Raw genomic sequence first — 24161 nt, forward strand, 5'->3', positions numbered from 1 at the left:
AAATGGTTGGTTGTTTGGCCCGTTGTGATGCTGGTTGCAGCTTTGTTTCTGAAACTGTAAAAGTGACCTGCAGTAATTGAGCCGTGGTGAGTAAAGACTCCAAGGTCCACAGAACTCTGAAGCTGCACCACAGCTGCTGCACAAAGAGCTGCTCGACTGTTTATTCAAAGTCCAATGAAGCAGACTCAGTACAAAGAACCCTGAACTGGAGAATCAGTTGTCATGAACACGCTGTTGTTGTGATCGTCAATGTCACTCACAGTGATGAGTCCCAGCCACCGCTGCCACAGAGCGCTGGTCGCCTGTTTATTCAAAGTTTACTAACATGAACATGAACTTATCGTGCAAAATTCGACACTGCACTTCCTCAGGCCCTTAACAATACACAAGTCAGGTGTGAAGCCGATAAGATGAACGGTTCTCGAGATATGACATTCAGACAGACAGAGATTTCCCGAATTATAAGATAGATAACAGGTTTTAACAGCAGTGGCAGATTCCATCATGCCCGTGCTGGATTCACACTGCCGACATAAGTATGAGGAAATCAGATGAAAAATGATACAGGATGTAATCCTATGTTATTTTATTGATACAAACCTGTTTGCCGCGTCATCAACTGGCCTTTATTGTGAATCTGGCTCAGGAAATGCACTGCACTTGTCGCCACAATTTGGGCTGACACGGATCGTTAATCAAAAATAATTTTAACTAATGAAACAAGTCATTTTCTGCAGTGTTTTTTGTTTGAGGATCATTTTTAAATAGTGCAAATGAGTAATTGAACAGGAAGCAGCAGCCACGGTGATGAAGAGCTGCAGGCGATAGAAAACACATCTCCAACTCCTCAGCAAAGTAACCAGTTCCACTGTGCTGCTTGCCTGAGACTGAACAATAGCATAAAAAAACAAAAAGCTCACGGTCCTCCCCCAGAGCTGTGATCTGACCCCTCACCCCCCCTGACTCACCATAGCAAATTTCTTGTTGAGCAACATCTGCTCGGCCAACACCGACTGGTTGTGGAATAGATGTGGCTGCATGTGGCTCCACATGTGAGGAAACCACCAAAACTCCTTCACATAGGAAAGCAGCAGGTCGTCTCCCAGGTCCTCCTCATCAGAGCCTAGAGGGTGGACAGTCACACGGGAAAGGAGGAAGGAGATAGAAAAAGAGACGAGGGAGTGAAGAGATAAAAATGGTCAGATAAAGGAGAATCAAAAAGGTGAAAATGAGTCAGTGATGATAAAAAGGGAGGCAATGAAAGTCAAAGAAAAAGTTCAGATATGGAAGGGAGGAGTGTGGGGGATGACACAAAGTAGAAGAAAAGGAGTAGAGATATTAATCTATCATGAATCCAAACTCTACAGTGTCAGAAGTGTTCTTAAATCTCTTTAAGTTTAGTGCACGCTCTTATTTATTTCCGCTTGAGCTAACAGCAGTAAAGGTTCTCTTCAGAGGCCACATCTTACCAGCGTGAAAGAATTTCCCTGAGAAGCCCAGATTGAAGGTGAAGTTGGGCACATGGGTGCGCAGCTCCCTCTGTGTCTCCAGCAGGGCCTGAAACAGTGGGAGAAAAGAGCAGTGGGTCATTCCATGGTGTGCGCTCGCACTAGTGCACGGTTGCATTAATGAGGAGGCGAGAACACGCAGGCACACGCATGCCCACATACATATTTCATTCTGCAAGTTTCTTTCAGTAAACATCCAACATCCACTCCCAGTTGCTTCACTGCGCTCCTCCATTCTGTTTGATATTTTGCTCTCTTCTGATTTGGGTGTTTGTTTCATTTGATCTCCGCACTGGATAATACTCCCAGCACACACCCTCTCACTCTCTGCGTCTTGTCAGGGTGTGATTTGTTCCTAAAAGCTGTTGCTGTTGCGAGTGAGGAGGCCTTGATGCTTCTTCCATAAGTATTTCTTACACCCTCTGCCACCACATGCGAGGGGGGTCTGTTTTGCTCTGAGGGGACACAAGCAAGGAACTTTTCAACATTCTTTGTATGCGTCTGAGCCCCTGAAATATTCATTGCTCTGGAACTTCTGTGACAGTGTGAGCAGTGGGGCCTGTCAGCTTTGAGCGGCCTACTGGGATGAACGCATTCAAAAGGAGAAGAGGAGCAAGAAGAAGGGGGTTTCTTTATGACTGGCAGAGGATAGCACATGCAATGTGTGAGGCACTTCTTATTTTTCTGCTAAGGGCTGTTGAAAACACTGGTTGATGAATACATAAGTGGGTTCAGTTCCTGTTCAGATAACTTTCTTAACGATTCAAAACAGAAGCAGCTCACTCACAAACTCACCTTTACATCAGGCACCTTCATGCGTGTGCCCTCTTTGCCCACAAAGATGTCATCTATATCCACCAGCATGTAGCGCTCCAGGGACAGCGAGAGCCGCTTCCCTGTCAGAAAAGCAACAGCATCCACAAACACCAGCTTGTGCAGCCAGAAGACCAAGTTGTTACCGAACAGGACCCTCTGGATGCCATCGTGGAGCCCCAGGTCCTGCACCACAGATGGGAGCAGCGCGGCGTTCTGCCCCATCGACGCAATGCTCTCGGCCGATTGGGTCTTGGCCAGCAGCACGGGCTCGTATGTTGAGTGGTTGGACTGGAAAACGGTCCAGTCATCCCCTGGGAGAGGACCTGGCAGGGGCTGCCCAGATCGAGTTATAAAGAGCAGAGGGGACTTGGGGTTGACCGTGCAGTCCTTCAGACCCAAGTTAGAGTGTAGAAAGAGGGGGAAGCCTTTCAGTTGTGCACTGAGCAGACTGTTTTCATTGGCCTGATCAGCAGAGAGACAGAAACAAGAGAGAAATCACACAAATTGATCATACACCAGAGTGATGAAGACAGAAACGTATAAGATATAATTCCCCCAATTTCTCCAATCATGTGTGAAATAAGGAATGTCAGGCCTACTCAGATGTGAAGGCATGAGGCAGCTTCTACCTGCTAAGCTCAATCTGCTATGCTCCGAGATTGCAGTCAAAATGAATCACCTCCTGCCGTGTCCTCTAAGATTCAAAGACGGTGGGTTCGGTGATTATTCATTGAAATTTTCCCTCCTACATTTGTCATTCTCTCTGTCTCTCTCACACCACTACAACCGAGGATATACAAATCCCACCGTCTCTTGCTCTTTCACTTCTGCATTACTTAAAATTTCACCACTGTGCGTGTGGGCGTTGGTGACAGCATCATTAAGTTAACACTGATATGCACTGGGTGGTGTCCACACTGTGGCTGCTGATATTTGTGCATTGCGGAGACCAACCATACTGGATTTCTGAGGCACACAACAATATACAAAAAAAACATTGATATAGTAAAAGAATACATTCTTTTATTTGAACTTCATCTTTCTTTCCTCATTGCTTTAGGTCCCACAGCTGCCATTGTTGTATATGTTATGAAAATCCAATATTTCCAACAAATAGGAAAATAAATAACGTTCTATATGTTCTCTGCATGTTGTACCATTTGTTGTTTGTTTCTAGTTTATCCCAATTTTATATAAAAAATAATGATACATAAAATATAAGTAATTGAAACACCAGACAACACAGATTAAATGACCATACAGTTGAATCACCATCTCTCTTTAGTTTCAACAAAAACTAAATGGAATAATCTTCACAATGGTAGAATTTGTATCAGAATGCATTCGTCTTAGGTGGGTGTACCTAATAAACTGAACTCTATATCGCTCCAGCTCCACTGCAAACAGTTTGTTCAGAAACAGAGCTGTGTGGTGAGTCCAGGTTATTGGGATGTACGCCCTCGCTCTGCTTCCTCCTCTCCCAATAGATGGTAAATCCCACCAGGCTTTCCTGACCTTCACCTACACTGCGTAACATCTCTGCACCACCATCTATGCCTCCATATCTCTCTCTATATTCTTTCTAGGGCTCAGAGATGGTGATTAAAACCATAAGACCTGAAAAGTGGCCTTGGGCAAACAGGCTCAGCTAAGGATTACTGATAGAGAAAGAGAGAGAAGGAGAGAGGAGTGAATATACAGAGCAAATAAAACAAAAAGGGAGAGAAAACAAGAAACGAGAAACAAGAGACTGGGCGAAAAGAGTGAAGGAGGCCAGACTACAGAATACAGAAAAACAAGACAGATTGAAAATAAGAAAAATAGTGCAGTGGGATTGAGGCAGGTCCTGTGAATCCCATCTCCTTAGAGACTGTGCAGCCAGATGGACAGGGCAGAAGGTGTGAGTGAGAGGAGGGAGGAGGGAGGAGGGAGAGGGAGGAAGGAGGAGAGGGAGGAAGGAGGGAGGGAGGGAGGGAGGGAGGGAGGGAGGGAGGCAGAGGGAGTGTGCTGTTGTCCTAACCTTGAAGAAGCCAATGATGCCCACTCCATATTCCACGCAGTATTTGTCCAGCAGCTCTCGGTTCCAGGCGTCCAAGTTGACATACTTGAGGATGTTCTCATAAATCACCAGTGTGAAACGTCCTCGCTCTTTGTCTGTCAACGTGGGCATGTCCCCTTTACCGGGAGAGATCTCAGTCCGGTACCTGAACCGGCCAGACTCCAGAATGGCCACAATCTCCTGACCCAGTTGAGAATACTGGCTTTCCACAAACACCAGAACCACAGGATCTGTCCTGGCCCCTCCGGGATCCACCCCGGGGCCCCCCGAAATGCCCTGGAGAGGCAGCAGTCTGGACGGTGTGACCCTCGGGTCATCGGAGTCGGCGGACGCACCTTCGGCTCCGGACACGCCCCCTCCCGATGGCTCCAGCTCTCGCTTGACGCCATAGAGGAAGTAGGCAGAGATGCAGACGCTGACGGTGCAGAAGAGGAAGAGGAGGAGGAGGGAGGTCTGCAGGGGGAGGAGACGGACCAGCCGACGGAGGCGTGTCACGCATCCCAGCATCGTCTCGCACCCACACCGCTCCGCCCCACCGGCCCAGCAACACGCCTTGGGGGCAGTCTCTCTCGGTGTGCGTAGAAAACAGCGAGCAGCGATTATTCACAACAAAGTGAGTCTTGTTATGGAGCAAAATACAAATGGCGTTAAGGTAGCAGCTGCAGCAGCTACTGGAGAAAGAAATGAGACGGTCTCACGTTGGCTCTCCCTCATATTGCAGCGCTTCTTATGTCACCATGGCAGAGAAATGGGGGGCCTTGGACCACTGGTACACACTGATGCCTCAGAGGGAGGTTTGGCAGGCCGAGTCACTAGTGCAGAAAGATGATGGAAGACTCCATCACCTGTCCATCATGCGAACCTGCCAACCATGTGCCGACTAGATTTTGCTGCAGTCTTTTGATTGGAGAATGATCTCGGGAGGAAAGTGAGGTCACGCAGGTCATCTCAGCAGCACCATTTCCTCAGGATCGAAGCTCTTGACCTAGAAAAACAGCGAGACAGAAGCAAATAATTTTAAAATATGAAAAGCACGGCATCAGCTTCTATAGAACAAACAACATATTGCTTTCTTTTGTTTTGCAGGTTGAGCAGCGTGTGGGAGATGTGTGTATGCTGACAGTGCCAATGCTCCAAAAGTTCACTCCAAAGTAGACCTTGCTTTCACCTACACAAAGTAAGAGCTGCCAATATCCCCCCTACATGCAAACACCTAACCCCTGTAAACACACATACACACACACACACACACAGAAAGAAAATATAAATCACCCACTCATGCAGCCTCCACACAATCAATAAGCAGAGTGTGAGTGACAACAAAGCCTTAGGGCAAACCAATTCCCAATTCAGTCCAGTGGTGAAGCCATCACCCTTGGGGACACTCGTCTTCCATTTCCCTAAAATCCTCACAGCATCGAGACCCAAATGGAAGGCAGGAGACGGGAGAAAAACAAGCTGATGGGAGGGAAATGATCCAAGAGCAGAGGAGTGGGTGACAGTGACAGACAGACCTGGCAACAATAAGGGTCCTTCACTCCGGGAGAATACCCCCCCCCTTCCCCTTATCACACTCTATATACACTCTTAAACCCCTCTCTGCAGACCTGTGGTAATATTCAGACCCTTTAGTCAGTCTTCATTAAGCAGAGTGTGAAAAGTACAAGATGCAGCATGAGAACAGTGCGAGCTAGTCACTTACAAAAACATCATTTCTCCATTTAGAGGCCTGGTGGAGAGAATGAGACCAAGCACACACTACCGTTGCATAGAAATACTCTGCCTACACAAACACACACGCACACAAACATACACACACCCTTTTATAAAACCCTAGATACCACATTAGAGCAGAGTCACAACCCTCTCAACCCAGACACATTAAACGGTGACCACCAAGCCCATAAAGACTCTTCAGACACAAATCAGACATAAAATGGATTTGATAATGTCATCAAAGGGTTTATTAGTTTCACTATAAACCAGGGTTTGATTAAAGGTGACTATCATTAAAAATACAAGAGTGGCCATACTGTGCTCAGCGTAGCAAATCCTATGGGCAACGATCATTCATCTGACGGCATTACGATCAATACATTATTGATTTTACACAGCTTGATAGGAAATCATACCATACATTTTTTCCGAGAGAATTCCATAAAGATAATCCCTTGATCGTTGAAGTTATCATTCACGTGCACACAGGGCTACATGGAACAAAAATCGAACTCCCATAGTGTCCCTTTAATGTGATCGAGGTCAGCCTTCTGCCGAACATCTCTGCCCCCTCTTGGCCTTCCAGCCAAGCTCAACAGGACGCCTTAAATCTGCTTGCCAGTGCAGCAGAAGAAACTCTCACTCCTTTTTCTCTGAGTCGTGTCCAAGTCTCCTCTTCGCAGGGAGGCAGAGTCTAATGTAAAGCGAGGCCGTGAAAGAAACAGTGGGCGTTCAGAGAATGTATCGCAGTGGAGCCGACTAAAAACCAACAGCCCTGGTCGCTTAAAGATCCCCCGGTACCTTGTTTGTTCATTTCGGAGGGAGCCGGGGTTCGTGCCACGGCATATCAGCGTATGATTAGCCACAGGAAGTGACCGCTGCTCCAAACAGTGAAGCAGAGAAGAAGACGAAGGGAATAAACTTTCAACATTACAGGCTCAACTGTTATTTCAGGTCACCTGGGCCCAGAGCATATGTTTCCGCTTAAAATAAATCAATCAAAACTTTCCATTGATGAAGTTTATCTTCAACAAATTCTAGTTATAAAGTCTGAGGCAATAACTCATTAGTTCTGTCATCTAATAACTTTTAGCACAATCTATAGATGCAACTTATTATTTTCATCACTGATTAATCTGCTAGCTATTTAATTGAATGGTTATTTATCGGTTCAGTTTGTAATATGTATGGACAACCATCCATCATATGTTCCCAAAGCCTATATTATACATGGGCTGCATATACAAACATCCAACTAACCAATGGTAAAAAGAGAAAAGAGCAGCTACTGATTACATATGAGATGCTGTTTGGAAAAGTTCCTTGACAAGTGACGAAAAAAATAGTCAAGTATCAAGGTTGTTGATTAATTTTCAGTTTAGTTTTATTTAGAACCTGATGATTTACCAGTTGGCCGATAGGAATTGGCCAATATGAGCCTTTCAGCCATATCATTATGAGTTTTTGTTTGCCGATATGCACCAATATGAAAAACGTTTATTTTACAGAATGAACAATGCAGGAAAGATGTGGATTTATGTTAATATTTATTGCACAGAAATATGTTGATTTTCTTAATTTAACTTTTATATATTTGGTTGTATCTCTGCTCTCATGTTATTTATACTTATTTATAATAAAGCTTATGGTTAAACTGTAAAATATCAAGCCTCATATTTCTTTCTCATACGGGTTAGATAGCAACACCTAAAGAATCATTGATCTATTTTCTATCTAAGCCCCAACATTCAAGAAAGAATGTGTTTAGGTTCTTAATGATTAATCAGAATGAAGATATGGCCGACGTCTGCAGAAAGACATTGCGCTCTGCCTTGACTTTTAAAAACACTGCTGACATGGCTCGGGAGCAGATTAAATGGCGAGACAACACAAACACAGCAGGGACACAGAAAGGCTCGTTTCTTGCCCAATTTGCAGCAGTGATGACGTCCTCCAAATGTTGACCTTCAGTCTGTGATGCAGAGAGCGACAACTGAAGGAACGAGGGGAGGGGGAGATGTGTGATGCTGGCCAGAGTGTGGGGAGCAAGAGAGGAGCTGACACTAAGAGCCCAAGGCCTAAAGTGTGAAGCAGGGAGATCAGGCTGGCTAGAGACTATAATACATTAGACTATAATGGAGATAAGGATATAGCACAGACTGAACTGAATAATGGCTAATGGATCTCAAATGTCTGCTCTTCTATACAACCTAATGCATCTTCTACTTTATGTGCCATGTATATACCTTAGAAGTCGAGATACAACCACAAATGCTCCTCCGTCCTCCTCCTCTCCAAAATAATAGATGCAAAAATGCAGAGGAGGAAGAAACGGGAACATGAATATTTCATGTTCAGCAGAAGCTCATACAAGGTATATCCAGCAGACATAGTCATAAGGTAAAGAGCAGCCAAAAGGTGTGCAGAGCCTGAGACCCACGTTTCAGTCTGCCAACGAGAATCAGTGTTTTAAGTCATGCATAAAGGAGAGGCAGATGGAGACTAATGTGAATCGGATAGCCAACCTTTTCATTCCCAATGATGGAAGGAGCTCAGACTGAATATGAGCGCTGTAATTGCACACGTGGATTATAAGTCTCCCTAAATGGAGCTGGCAGATCGGCCGATAAGAGAAAATAGCAAATGCAAAGCAAAAAAAAAAAGGAGATATTCAAAAATATTAAGTGGAAATGGAGACAAAGGCAGAGGAAAAGGACAAGATGATACTCAACAGAAAAAAACTGATTGGTGGGAGAAATAAGCGAGAAACTCAGCCCCAAGGGCGATCATTAATCTTGCAGCTTTGAAAACATCAATTAAAATATATACCTCCTGATTTTATAGCAGCTGAATGGCGGTGGCGGAGTAAACAATAGCAGGTGACGGCCGAGAGGACGGACAAATGCATTTCCTCATGGTGGGTGGTCACTCTAAACCTGCTCGCTCTACATCATGGGAAGCAGGCCAAGACCATACTGCTAGATTAATGAGAGGCGATGAGGAACAGGAGGACGGAGCCTGCTCCTCAGCTGTAACAACTCTCTAGATAAACACCGCTAAGGTTGTCCATATGTAGCTTCGCACGTCCCGTCTCCTCTGTCCCCCTCCTCAGTCCCCCTCCCTCCATGACACTTCTTTTTAAAGTGTGAATAAGACTAAGTGCCCCAGGGCTTTTGAGGAGAGCCAGTACATTAACACTGTCAGGCCAGAGTCTGACTAGCTGTAGGTGATCCCTTCGACAAATAAACTTGTAAAGTAGAGCTGGACCCTCTGAGCCCCTCGGGTCCCGGCTCTTCCCCCTTCTCCCCCCTGTTGCCCTGCTGCCCGATCCGTCCCCTCGCCGCTGACTGACAGAAATAAAACGACGACCCTCTGTGTTCAATCTCCACAGGCCTTGGCAACCGCACGTTCTCCATGGAAACGCTGAAGTTGCATCGTGTTCAGAGGCATGGAGAACATGCAGAAGGAAAAAGAGGGAGAACGGGTAATCCACTCATCAAAAGGCTACTGTTGTTACTGCTACTGTCACTTTTCTGCCTTTGTCTGTGTATTGATGCGCTTGCACCAAAGTGGCTTGATCACAGCGGACACAGACCCGAGAGACTCATTAGAAGATCTACAATCCAAACGATCTCACTACAAAAAAAAGCACACACGCTTTGTTTGTGTTTATTCCTGAACAAATATGACTTGATCTTTTGTGCAAACACTCAGGTCTCACAAACACACAGGTTCGGGCTGACCGTTTGAATCGTTCCAGCGGGGTGCAGGGGTCAAGGTTAAATGGGTAGGAATGACGCCAGTGTAATCCCTAATCTGTAATCCTGTTAATCTCGACACTGCAAACAGTACCAAATGTGCTTATGCCAGCTCTGTTACTGTGTGCGATGCCTTGAGGGGATTAAGAAACAAGACACAATAGAATGAGAGGAGGCGAGGACCGAGCATTATTTTAAGAGAGGTGTCAAATGCTATGAATCTTCACTCCTACTCTTATTTTTATGGTGCATGTGTTGTTCATTTAGAGGCCTTCACTAAAACCCAAGGCGACAAACTCCACAGTTTGAGGGGTTGAGGGCTGCTGTCGACGGCTACAAGAGCCACTGTGTTAGAATTCTCCACCATAAGCAGTAAGAAGCAAAGCTAAAGCAAATTTCTGCATTTGCATTCAGCCTCCTACCCTCTCTTGTGAGAGATTAAACTTCAAAAAGCAAATTTTTCATATTTCTTTTGAAGCACATTTAAAGCAAGAAACAGGCACATGAGAGGAGCAAGAACTCGGCTTCTTTAAGAGGTTGCTTTATTTTCCTTTTTTTTTTGTTGTTGCTTAAGCCAGCCCTGGCAGTCATCAATATAGAATCAATCAATCTGAAATTTAAATTCCATTTCATACGTTCATTGTGCTTGTTGTGATTAAAGGCTCAGGCCGTGAAATAGTGTGGAACGTGTGGCGGCGTATCCTCACTACGGCTCCTGCCTCCCACCCTTCAGCAAATCTGAATGCTCAAGCAGGCAGTTTCATTTTAGCTGCAAACATTTACACCGACACTTCCCTCTCTCTCTGTCTCATCAATTCATTTCATGCCACTGCATGAAGGACAGAGGACTCGGGAGGCGAATATAGTTTTGCCTTCTAATTCTCTAGAAAGTGACTTTCAGACCATTTCCTCTACCAAACCATGCGGCTGAATTATCACATCATTTTTCAGTACCTCAATTTACTGTCCCCAAGACTGAGGCAATTTCACAGAAGAAAAATGCCTTTCCTCAGTTCGCCCGTGCCCCTCCAATTACATCTCAAGGCCCTACTTGAAGACCTCGATCCCAGCGCTGTCATAATTAAAATGATTGCAATGTTATTCGCCGAGACACTAATGGGACAAAGAGGCAGAATCATCTTCAAATCCAGACAAAGGAGTGCAATCTTTTCCCAAAGAGCAATTATCAATAGAACGGAAGACCGCAAAAGTGTGTTCAAAGACAATCGGGAGAGAAGTGGGGCATCTCTGTACATTCTCCAGCAGACAGAGCAAGATCCCACCTTTAGACTTCCATTAGAGGGATCATGTCAGATCCCATCATCACAGATATCATCATCCACGAGGATAAGCTGAGCTGGCACAGGAATAATGGTGCAATCATTCATTCATATAATGTGGGGATGATTAGGACCAAGATGAATAAAAACAGAGGGCAGAGAATAAAATATACATGGCACTCTGCGAGTCTTTTTCATCTTAGATAAGACTCCCAAACCTCCCGTCCTCTTCAGATCTGGGCTCTCGAGCAGGAGCTATAGGGACAGGAGGGATCTGAGAGTGTAAGGTAGTGCAAAATGGATTACCTCACAGTGGGAGAAGCAGAGTGGATGAGCTGTGGGAGCCACTGGGAAAAATGTGGATGTGGCGGGGTGGAGACTAAGCAAGGACAGGTCGTTAGGGAATGGTAGAGAGCTAAGATGTGAAATGGAGACTTTCCTCAATGGTATTACCCCCCTGGGCTGAAGAGAAGAGTGGCCAGAGAGAAACCATCATCAATAGCCACAGCCACCTCCATACAGCACATAAAAAGAACCGCACACAAACATATATACACATAAACCCCTAACAACCAGCAGCTCACTACCACAGTAAATCTATTTATAGACACACTGTGCCCCATTTACAAGCATGGGGACACTGGATCTGTACAATAAAAAAAACAGTTGAGAACATGGAAAACATCATTTGTAAACTGCAGCCATTTATTAGCAGTTGTGCAGGTAGTCAAGGACGACACAGATAGAAAACACTGCAGTGAGCTGAAACTCCGTGAAGATGAGTCATTATTCACACGTGAGGACAGATCCAAACAAGCAGAGGTGACACCTACGAATCTATCTCGGAGCCCATCGGCTACCATTCGATCACCAATTAGCGTCTGTGGAGGGTACGGCCAATAGTTAGGGCTTCCGGTGTAAACAGTGGATATCAAGGCCAAGACTCTGTCTTACAATCGCTGTGAGTCGTCTGTTTCTCTGCACAGAATACAAACATGAGGATACTTTTTGTAGGCGTTTTTTCAATCCAGATGACATTTTGACTAATCGACATCAACACCTATCTGCATATGAATGCAGATAAATTAAAGAGGCGATGCATTTCAATTTGTTGTGTTCCGCCTCTTTTGCTCTCCGCCTGCGGGCAACCAAAGCCTGCTCAAACGTGATTGGTCAAACTAGAAACAGAAACCAGAAGGCTTCTGGCCCCTACATGTTGTCAATCGTGTACAGATTCTCATATTCACATGTAGCATCTGTTTAAACTTCAACTCAATTCATGCGATTCCACGCTTGACAAAGTAATCACACACATATGGAGCGGATGGACTGCATCGGCCGAGGACAAAAAGAAACAATTGACCCCACTTTGATGCCTCTGCACATGCTTTCCTCTGAGTGACAATGCAGACTTTTAGCCAGCAGCCACCCCAGTTAATGTGTCACTGAAATAAATAATTATTGCCTTCATTCGTCTCTTTCGATGGTTTGACATCATGCATATGGATGTCCTGTGGTGTTGAAATTACACCAGTGACATGTTTATGTGTGGAAATTATAGGAAGGACCTAAAAGCAATGAATTACTCCACCCCCCACCCCTCTGCACTCTACTTCCTCCCTGCTAAAAATTAAAACATACACTTCCATGAAAAAGGGGGAGCTCACTCTATTGGGTTTGTGAAAGGAGAAATAGGCTTGTAGTGTCTCGGACAGCCAACGCAGGGTGCAGGGAGGTGGCGGCAGAGGGAGGAAGGGGTTGGTCATTTATCACTTTTGTCAGTCCTGGTGGAGAGGGGAGGTGGGGCAGAGGGGCTTTCATATAAATTGAGTGTAGGTGGAATCAATGTGGCGTTGTTGGCGAGAGCAGGGAGGGGTGAGGGAGCCAGATCAATGCTGCGGGGAGTGACTGTTTGTTCCCTTTGTTTATCTACCGTCATCTCAGGACGCGGCTGAAGGACAAGGGAGCATGGCGGGCAGCACAATGTCTCCGATGGGACTGAGAATTCGTAATGGGTCTCCCCTTATACAGACAACATACATCAGTCAGAGGTGAAAGCTGCACTCTTCGTGTCTGTGTGAGTGAACGTGAAGGTTCGGGGGGAGGGTTCTAAGTGGGGGAGGCAAGTAGAGATAACAGCAGTTGTCAGTGTGGTTTCATTTCAGGCTGCTGAGTCTGCCGATCAAATCAACTGCCTATTCAGCGCAGAGAACCAATCCACGGAAACTCTGACTTAAGCACAACAGTTTTATTAAGACTGTTACACCTGCGGCGGGGCAGCAATAACAGATTTGCTGACCTGACGTGAACCAGAGATGCTATCAAACGACAACAATGCTCATGATGACCGCAGATGAATAAAAGAAGACGATCAAAACAAATGATAAAACCCCAGGCATGCTGTAACATGGGCTGTAGCACACACATAAACAATTCAACTGTCCAATTTACTCAATCAGTGCGTGAGAGGCTGAGGGAAAACAGCCGAGCAGAGGATGTAACCTGGGCCGTAATAGGGATAAGTATAATTCCTGCTCATGAAATGATGATGAACTAGATTCAAGAGGCCGCCCAGTGAATTTCAGGTATTATCGTTGCCAGAGGAGCCCCTACCTCTCTTCCTCAGCCACCTCCTCCTCCTCCTCCTCCATCTTCCCTTCTTTCATGTCCAGATAAGAAACAGCCCACACTGATCCGACCGTGATTCGCGCAGCAGAAATGCGTCCCCATGGGAAAATCACGGTGCAGAAGAATAGCTGACACAAGAGATGAGATTCTGTTTTGCTGCCCATATTTTTGCCTGCGAGATCAAACAGATACGATTTTTCCTCCTGCATGAAAACGCACTGATGATCATCAGCTCGCTTTTCAAAGTGCAATCAGGAACAACAGATAAATGGGTGGAAGTGGAAATTTGTTTAAAGGGCTGTGTACAGTATGTTTTACATAAACAAACAGTACACACTTGACACATGCCCCCATCGAGGTAATTGCAGGCACTAAATGCGTGAAAACTCCCAACTGCAGAGAAATACCCAGCCTCATGATTGTCTCATTGCAATAACAATAATTACACTCCCAACTGCAGCCCCAGTCATGAATCCTATTACAACTCCTGTGGATTTTTGGTTGTTTTTTATTCAACTGAGGCTCAGCTCCGACTTTTCTATGCTCTCTTGTACTTTCTGCTTTCAGTCAACACTACCAGAGTCAACCTGCGTTAAATACAGTTTTCCCAAATGACAGCATTTAGCCGCCTTGGACTGTCTCTTTTTCCGTGTTATGGCATTAGTTTAACTGAAGATGAAAAAGAAAATCCACAAATTCATCATCAACTGGAATGGCAGTCACTAAGGACAGTGCCTTTAAATTCAATCAAGCTGCACCAAATTGCACACACTCATAGATATCAGTCCTCCAAGGGTGCCTTTAAGATACATGATTTATTTAATGGGAAATTGGTGAAAATATTTTTTAAAAAGCCCTATCTCACAATGTTAAAGAGAACAAAGTGACTGGACACACCCTTTTGTCCAGATCCACCCTAAAATGTTCTTTCTTGGCACGTCATTACAATGTCATTAGAATGTGAAAACGAATTAAGTACACACCTATTATTAAATGTGTATTAAAACACACCCATATCTGGATGATACAACAACCCTATTATACTAGGGAAACAGACACTGAACTATGCCTTGTTGTACAGTGAGGTCAGCCATTAGGAATGTCTAAATCTGTGTATCACAGCTGTGGAAAAGCCGTCTTCAAAAACTGACCATCTCTGCTCCGAGTACACCAGTGCGAAGGCCACCAAAAGGGTCTGTTGAGACTCTGCAGGGTTTCATGGCTAAGAGATGGGAAGACAGTGTTCAACAACAGTTGCCTTGGTGATTAACCAGTCACTGTCACTGGCAAAGAAAAAGCCACAGTTAAAAAAAAACACTGACATGACCTCTCAGCTAGTGTTTGTCTGGAGGCATGTGGCAGAGTCTGAAACAAGGCAGATTTTTATTGCGAGGAGACCAAAATATTGACTTTTTGACAAGACGAGGAAGATTGTAAAATGAATGCAGCAAAAACAATGAGAAGACCTGCTGTAGTTTGATGGAAAAGTGAGACTTAAAAGACTAAGTGAGACCTTGAGTCCACAGATAGAATGAAAGCTGCACAGAAATACCCCAAACACAACAATGAATTAACATAAGGACGTCAAACTTGCGGTTTATGAGGCTTCACACTGCCTGTACAGTTTAGTAGTAGGTCTATATGTGCCATTACAGACCTGCCCCATAGGTATAAGCCTTTTTTCAGTGCCAGACTCAAGCTACGAATAAATATCAACTTGAAGATGATAATTACTTCAATCAATATTGTTAGTCCAATATTTTAATGGCGTAGTTTTTGGATTTTTGGATATTAAAACAATGATTGATCTTGAAGACGTCCAGAGTTGGGAGATAGTGACATCTTATGTGCTTTTCTTGTGGCTAGATGCTGCGTTCACAAACCAACAGATTGATCGTCTTTTACATGGCTGTGTTTATTGGCAACATTACATCATGGGTCTCTATAATAGCTGCTTTCATTAGTTATACATTTAAAAACAATATTTGGAGAGAGAGCTATAGCAGCACGGCAGATCAGGAGCTGGTGCCAAGAAAAGGCTCGCTGTCGGTTGTGTAGCTGTGGTTCGGCTACGGAGTCACATCGCACATACAAAATGCACAATATATTTTAAAAAAGCACAACAACAACAAAACAACAGCGTGACAGTTTGAAAATGTATGATGTCCGTCAAGGTGAACTTCAATTCATAAAAGGGACAAGGCCAAATATTGTCTCAATTCCCAAAATGACCATCTCAAGTTCTCCAAGCAAGAAAATAATGGAAGCCATAACTCTTCAAAAACATGTCCCCAATTGTATTGTAAGAGTTTATCACACTAGAGAGTCTCAGAGTCTTTTGAGATTTGGTCCAAGAACATTGTAAAAGTTGTAGCAAGGGAGTCAGATCATTCTTAAAGAGTGAACTGTCAACAATAATTCTGACATAGTAAATCTATTAAACCACCTTAAAAGGAAGCAGCCGAAGGAAGGTGCCGAGTGTTTCACTCACGTCACTTCAACCCCACTCATGTGCATCTCACAACATCCCGACACATTCGAAAAACTACAATGAAAGCAGAAACTACTATGCTACCCTTTTGAAACTCTTTGGAAAAAAAGAGTTAGACTCAGGTTTTAATGACCACTTTGGAAATAATGCCTTGAAAGCGATATTGAGTTGAGATAAATGCATCGTTATCTAATGATTTGGATTCTAACTACTTTATTCAATCCATTGTGGTTTAAAGTGCTAAAACAAAGAATGGTGTACACTTCTTATGGTGTGTACTGCTACCTGCTCTCCCTTAGTCACCTCATGTTCCCGAGAATAAACACGGCTCTGCCATAGCTCGCCGTTATCCCTTTCACAGCTTTAGTCTTCGCTCTGCCATTGCTCCAGACTCGGTCTATTTCGGCCCCTTGCCTACAAGCCCCTGAATTTTTCTTATAGCCGAGCTGCTTTCCCCTCCTCTGTTGTCATCCTGGACCAGAGGGTGAGGCATGTGCAGGTGTCACGAAGCTGACAGGTCTATCAGGCTGCTGTCTACTGTGCTGGCTCTTCCCATTTCCCCTCTTCACTGCCGCCTCTACAGCTGCTGTGCATCCCACCGTGACACCACACACACTCACACACACGTTTACAGAAGGGGGTAGCTGAAGACTGTCCACAGGGTCAAACCTCCATTGAGCTGCATGCATGCCACTATGCAGCATCCTACACACAAACTGAAATACACACAAACTGAAATACACACAAACCTCAACTTCTCATGTATATTTGTGGTCATGCGTGTCACGGACTCTGAGACGTGGTTTGTTTTACCCACGTAAAATCTAAAATCTGCTTCCTGCCACCCGTCCATAACCAGCAGCTGCCAAAGCCAGTGTGGTTCAGGCACGTGCCGGCACCATAAACCCTATGCAACACATTTCTCATTTGATACGCCTCACAGCCATTTGCTCAGTCACAAGCACTCGTGTTCCCTCTCTCTGTCCCTCTCTCACACACACACACACACACGGAGATTGGTGGTGTGTTTTATCTCCTGCTAGCTGTAACAGGTGTGCTGAAGGAAGTAGGGGGGCAGGATGTAGTAAGCTGATCCAGCCATGAAGAACCGCTCCTCACTCATACCAAAACATCCCCAGCAGCTCCAGCTTCCAATCAGTGTGGCAAATCAATACACCCTTGCCTCAGGATATGAGTCTCTAAAGGTAACTAGAGGCACTCAGGGAAAGGCGAGACTGCATTGATCACAAAGGGTTAATGAGACCTTTGTGCTGGCTACGCTTTCTTGGTCACTGGAAAGGCCTGAATCAGTCCTTAATTGATACAAATTGGTAACAGACACATACAACTTGACGGCTGCTGAGGATTTATTACGACTATTCCACAGATCAAGGGCTTGTGTTTTGACATTATCAGTATACGCAGAGGTGAGGTATGATTATAGCTTCTCAGAGGAGAGCATGGTGCCACAATGAGCCAGCGCAGACTGAACCAGACAACTAGAAAGAAAGCAAACTGATGAATCTTTAATCTGAAAATACTGCGTACGATAAGGTTCAGGATGCCATGACATCTTTGCTCCAGTATCAATTATTCAGCATCGCCTTTTCTAACCCTTTAATTATACATCAATGTTAGAATAACAAAGACGAGGGACACTCACTATGTTTCCTGCTGACAAAAGCCATGACACTGAAACCGGATGGGAGAACTTTAGCCTTTGGGTGAGGGTTAGAAGAAGGCAGAAGCAAAAAAAAAAAAAAGGCCTTCAGGCTGCTTTCCACTGCTGTCGAGCTGTCATTTATGATGTGTCCGCCTCACCCACTATGTGATCAGAGATCAGAGGGTTAACTGAAACTCTGGCCTATAGCCCTGTGCTTACATTATTCAACAGCTTGTTACAACAGCCTGCTCCCTGATCTCACACACTGGGAGACAGAGCTGGAAACTCCGGGGAGGGGAATGCTGGGGACGAAAAGCCAGATTAGGGAAAAGGGGGATGACAGAGAGGCAGCGAGGCAGCAAGACCGGAGAGAAGAAAAACCGGAGAGAATGAGGGGTGGACCTGAGAGATGTGGGAAAAAAGGTAACATGGGGGGGAAGGGAGGGCGGGGACTCAGTGGGATAAAAAGAGGTCTTGAGAAAAGAGAAGGATGAGAAGTTGGTGAAAGACAGTGAGAGAGCAGTTGACATAAGCGGAGGGCTGTCCATCCAAATCTGCCGGTTGCCAGGGGAGGCCGATCAGAACCACTAAATGTGGATGTTTAACCTTTGGCTACATACATAATTTGTGAGCTCACCTCCACATTTTGTCTGCGAGGAGCAGAGGTTTTCAAACAATATCTGAAATGTTTTATTTCTGGGCTTTTTCGCAGCACAGTGGAGAAAATGCCACAGTCCATTTATCTCAAATATGATGAAATATAATAGTGAGACGAAAAGGCTTTTTGTGCTTTTCTATCAAAAAAGTTCAAAATCCATCCCTTTCTTACACTCCTCGCTGTCAATCTGAGACATGCATACATATATATTGACGGGTTGTGAGCTCCAACAGGTAACATCTGTATACAGCAGCTTTGTACTCTTCTGTACTCAACAGTGCTCAAATAAACACATGTGCACAATAACAAATCAAAACAACATCCATCCGATGAGCACTCAACTGACAGTGACCATGTTTTTGGGAGCACCCTGTTTATAGTCCTAGACTCACGCCGCCGCTCAGTGAGCGGGCTCCTTTGTTCATTAATTGATTGGCCTTGCCTGCTGGGCCTCAGTAACTAGGTTACACAGATCCATGAAAGAAGAGGATTGCCCCCCCCCCTCCCCTCCGGTGAAAGGCGGATAGATAGATGACTCCAGGGGAGGAATCCGAGTGTTAATATAACTAATGGAGTGAGGATGACAGTAACTTTATTGAAATCACCCTCATCTAATTTGAGCAAGGAGCTGATGAGAGCAAAAGAAGAAGGCTGGATGCCATTATGCAAGGGGTGATGTCACCATTGCATCAAGTGAATGGGTGAGACTCCTGAAGGTGAAGGGATGGCAGAGAGAGAGAGAGAGAGAGAGAGAGAGAGAGAGAGAGAGAGAGAGAGAGAGAGAGAGAGAGAGAGAGAGAGAGAGAGAGCATGATGGTCATTATCCAGGTGTCACAGTTAAGATTTCTGTTGCAGTCACACCGACATGCACTTGTAGCATCAGCAACAAAGGAAGGGGTGTTTTCCTAAAATAATGGAGGCATGTTAGAGAGTGCTGAGGTTGTTGAGAACATAGCTTTCAGGTCAAAGAGAGGTTTGATTCCACTTAAAAATCTCACTTCTCGTACCATGACACTGCTTCCAGATGTAAAATGTGTCAGGAAAATTGGGTTTTGACATTTTTCTGTGTTTGTTTTTGCTTATATGAAGAATGCAGCAGGAGAACTTCCAGGTCAGAAACGGTCACAACAACTGGAGAATGTCCGGAACATTCAGGCGAAGGGTGGCAGGAAATCATACGTTTTGGCCTATAGCTCATTGAAACCAGCGTTGGCACTTACCGTCAAAATCTATCCAATCTCCTCTTTCCAAGTTGACATCTTAAAACGCCATCTTCTACGTATATGGCAGCTCTAATCTATCCTGGTTTGTTTCACATCTGCCGCGTGCTAAAAACGCCATCAACATCAAACGTCAACCCACTTGCTCGCTGCGAATTTTCTGGATATTGTCCAGCTGTGTTCTCACATAAATATTCTCTAGACATTCTACAAGAAGGCTGGCAGGAAATGTTATGAAATATGTCCAGAGCAACTGAATCAGACTTTGCATTCTCACATACAGCCCCTCAAGAAAAAACTGGAAAATCTTTGAAAGCAGCTTATGAGGCCTGTGAGACAAGGGAAGAAGCTCAGAGGCAACAAAGATGATCCAATGATTTTGTAATAATGTATCCAATTGCAGTTTGACCTTTTGTTTCATTATAATAAAAAAGGTAAAAAATTAAGAGGTTATATTTGCTATTTAAAATTCTTAAAATCATTTGTAGGTCCCATCCCTTAAATCCATTCTGCTTGTTAAACTAAGTTGTTATACAGTTTGTTTATGTACAGAATGAATTAGATCACTGCGACTCCTCGGAAATATTCACTTGTTGCTTATGTCTGATGTTGGTGGGCAAAAAAACTATTTTGTTTAGTAGTTTTTGGTCAGAAAAACCCAAATGTCTAGATGCTGATTAGTGGGAAGCAAAAAAGGCACCCAGTCGTCAGCAGCACATATGAGCTGACCTCAGATAAACCACTGCTTCCAACGAAACCATGACCACCAACCAGCGTCTTTGAAAAACAAGAGGTTAAAGTTGGGACTGTTTAGCGGAGGCCCATGTTAGAATGGAATGGATTGGAATGGCTGTTTATTGACCAATAAGCAACGCATATGGATTCAAACAAGGTTAAATAATATTGCCCCGGCTAAAGGACCACCATGATTCTGACTTGAGATTTACGAAGGCATTACAAGCTCCTTGCAAAGAGTAAACATCTTGCCCAGCTTTATGACTCCTCCAATAACAGAGACGGAGACATGCTGTGCCCACCCCGTCTGCACAGGCCACAACAGCTGAACCAACGGAGGATCTGTATCTGCCCTGCATAACCCGAGCACACAGCGTATCCCTCAGGTGACAGCAGTGAGCCCTCTCAACGAACAGAGATGGACGCAGGCAGGCAGGGTGTTGGGCAATGTGTGCTTATGCCTGTCAATACAGGGGAGGAGCGCTGTGTGGACATCTTTGGCAATAGGTCAGAATCTAACACAAAATCAAACACGGCCTCGGGCAGTCTTTAAAAAAAAAAAAAAAAAAAAACTCCCAGAGGGTGACTCTGCAGAAATTTCTGCTGGCATAGTACTTCTTAACCCAAGTGGCGTGTGACAGCGCGCAACATAATCTTAATATATTATTTGATCTACCCGCCCCTGAGCGATGGAGTCATAATGCATTACGAGCTCCAGTGAGGCTCGAGACCCTGAGCGGCAGAACAGTTTGACCACTCGTCGCAAGAGACGACTCTGCGGGTCACACGAGGATACCGCCGTGGAGATGAGGTTAATATTTCTGTCACCAGTAGCCAGAGGGAGACAGACAAGAAGAAGAGGAGTAAAGGAACAAAAATGAAAAAGAAATCAAAAGCATTTCATTTGTATTCCTTTAGACCTTGACTTACTCGGCAAATTGCAAGGTAAAAGCAGTCCACCTCCTCCCGTCCGCCCCCTCCCTCTAATGGTGTTGTCTTTAAAACCTTTATCACTAATTCATTACTTCTGATTTTCCAGCAGCGAGGGTTGAAGCTTTGTCTACAGTCTAATTGAGAGCCAGTGGCTTCAGGCTCTAATCAGTCAAACCTACTAACAGCTTTCCTCAGGGGAGTATGAAGTCAAAAACAGCATTATTGTATCAGTAGGCCATTTGCTATGTGTGCAACTTAAATTACTTTAATTTCAGACTCTCCCAGATGGTGATTTGTGAGAGTGTGTGTAAAATGTCAGGCAGTAATGAAGGTTGAGGTTTTCCCCCAGTTGTCTCTTACAAGGAAGTGGATGTTGTCATTAAGCAGCGCGACATTCAAAGAATAGGCCTTGTATTGATGTTTTTGAAGTAACTTTCACAATCCGTTCACTCAATTAAAAGAAAGCAATTTTCTTTCTTTCTTTTTTTTTGGCACATTACGTCCCGCTCCCTCTCGCTTCGCCCCCAGCGCTCCCCTCACACATGGAAGCATACACAGGTCTAATTAGCTGTCGTGTCCCTTGATGACTCCGCCATTTCCTCGCACTGGGAAGATTAACCACCACTACACTAATATCAACCTCCACATCAACACAATTAGGTGAAGAGTGAAATGTGAGGAACGTTGCCACTTCTCGCCCCGTCTTCATAGGGGCACACAGACAGACAGGCTTCGGCGTCTGCAGGTTGGGGCGGCGCTCAGCAGGTGTACATGGCAACCTAGAGTGTTGCCATGGGATGTGGTTAGACGTTGTTCTAGATAATACAATATGGCCAGGATTATTGTTGGAAGTGGACATTATAAAAAGGAACTCAAAGGCCAAGCTCAATTTAGGTCAGACTCCTGTTTCACTTGGCTTGGACCTGGTCAGGATGACTGCCAATTATGAAAAACCTACTCCATGGTTTAAATAAAATGGTAGGTTTGTGTGTCTATGGTGATAATAGCTCATCCATTTTCATCAAATTTTGCAAAGTACTGATAACCTTTGTAGGGGTGTATGGATGTTTCAGATCAGGGATAGACCTTTGCACTGAACCCAAGTGATTAGATTAGCCATTCAGTAAAATCCCAACATCATTGGGTAAAAAGCTACCCATAGCTGATACCAGTGGAATGAGGATATGAGGTTTAGGCCTGACAGTCTATGAAAAAAAACTTGCTTTTGACTCAGGCTATTTTCAGACATGAACTTTGTCTTTTATATACGAAGAACACAGCAGGATTGTACAAGTCAGACGAGTCACAACAATGGGAACATGTCGGAGACATTCACGCAAGGGGTGGTGTCTGGGTAGAACATACAGGAGGCAGGACCTGATGTATTAATTCCGCTGCGGAAATAAGTGTTTTTGTTTACAGGACATCGAAAGAGGCATTGCCAAAAGCTCTCGAATCTCATGTTAGCAACGTCATCAACACGCGCCCTCACTCGCAGGAGCTTCTCTGGACATTTTTCTGACATTTTACTCGTTTTCACATACGGCTCCTCCGACAAACATTGGTAAAATGAACAGATTTCAGAGCATGTCTGATAGCAGCTTGAGGGTCCATATAGAGTTTTAGGTGAATATCATACCGAAGAACTCCACGTTGATCATTCCATGTCAACAATGTTCTCCACAAGTCACCTCAAGAGGCCAGTGCTTAAGAAAGTCAGGAGAGAGAGGCATCCATACAGTTTAACATGGAGTCTGCTGAAGACAACCCATTGTTTCAAATTGTTTCCAGATGCTCTGTGCTTTAAAACGTTGCATTTTCTGGCGACGATTTTTCATTCTTTCAGTCAATCTTGGGGCTTTCTATTAGTTCCCATCAGCCAAGTCACCACCCAGTGCAGTGTCAGTGAGCAAGTGAACTTCTGCGACCATTACAGTGACTACCATTTCCTCTTTTGTTACAAGAACAACTGCAAATTATTTTAATCCGTGAACACAACTCAGCTCTGACACACAAACTAAGAAAAACCCACAATCCCCCATGGTCCTCATGCTGTTTAACAAACAGCTTATTTGTGCCAAGAATACATTTCTCGAAGAACAGTGAGTGTTTGTCATTTCATGGAATATTTTTTTGGCAGGTTAATCTTCAAAATTACATATGAGGCTCAGAATCGAAAATCTACTAAACAGATGGACAATGTTCCACCATGATCAACATGATATATTACAAAAACATGGCCAGTTGCACTAACGATGTCATTAATTAAAAAGGCACAATTTGTCATGTAAATCCAAACCGGAGAATAGCAGCCTCATCATTAAAACTCAAACACTGAAGTGGAACCTTCCATAACTCATTCATTAACAAGACATAAACTACACTGAACAGCAACGCAGCCTGACCTGTTAATATTCAGTGATGGTGTTTTGTTTACATCAGTGTATTAGCAGCTTGAATAATGAGTTGATTGATTATTGAATTTCAAAGCATATTTCAAGGAAAATTGTCAAACTTGCAGATTTGCTAGTTCCAGCTTTTTAAATTGTAAAACGTTTCTGTTTTACCAGGAAGAGTATATTCAGGATTTTAAACTGTTAATTGGACATTTCTGAAAACATCCCCTTCGGGTTGCTGACCGTACAATTTTGTAAAACTTTACAGTTAAAGTTATTAATTGTGGTGTTAAAAAATTC

The 24161-nt window shown here is 44.3% G+C and overlaps 1 protein-coding gene and 1 long non-coding RNA gene across 3 annotated transcripts in view; one reads left to right on the forward strand and one right to left on the reverse strand.

Moving 5' to 3' along the window:
* The window catches only part of ndst1a (N-deacetylase/N-sulfotransferase (heparan glucosaminyl) 1a), a 42212-nt gene that overhangs the window by 8300 nt on the left and 9751 nt on the right, over positions 1-24161 (reverse strand). For both annotated transcript variants that reach the window (XM_034597533.1, XM_034597532.1), the window contains 4 exons: positions 4345-5368; positions 2304-2786; positions 1470-1557; positions 969-1123 (listed from right to left, as the gene is read on the reverse strand). In XM_034597533.1, the coding sequence (XP_034453424.1) occupies positions 969-1123; positions 1470-1557; positions 2304-2786; positions 4345-4890 (1272 nt within the window). In that variant the 5' untranslated portion in view covers positions 4891-5368. The remainder of the gene's footprint in view (positions 1-968; positions 1124-1469; positions 1558-2303; positions 2787-4344; positions 5369-24161) is intronic.
* Positions 140-23875, forward strand: LOC117768995. Its single transcript, XR_004615134.1, has 4 exons — positions 140-611; positions 16618-16622; positions 19510-19516; positions 23865-23875. It is a non-coding gene; the product is annotated as an uncharacterized LOC117768995 (long non-coding RNA).

The sequence above is a fragment of the Hippoglossus hippoglossus genome, chromosome 10 (assembly GCF_009819705.1).
Source record: "Hippoglossus hippoglossus isolate fHipHip1 chromosome 10, fHipHip1.pri, whole genome shotgun sequence".
Taxonomy (NCBI): domain Eukaryota; kingdom Metazoa; phylum Chordata; class Actinopteri; order Pleuronectiformes; family Pleuronectidae; genus Hippoglossus; species Hippoglossus hippoglossus.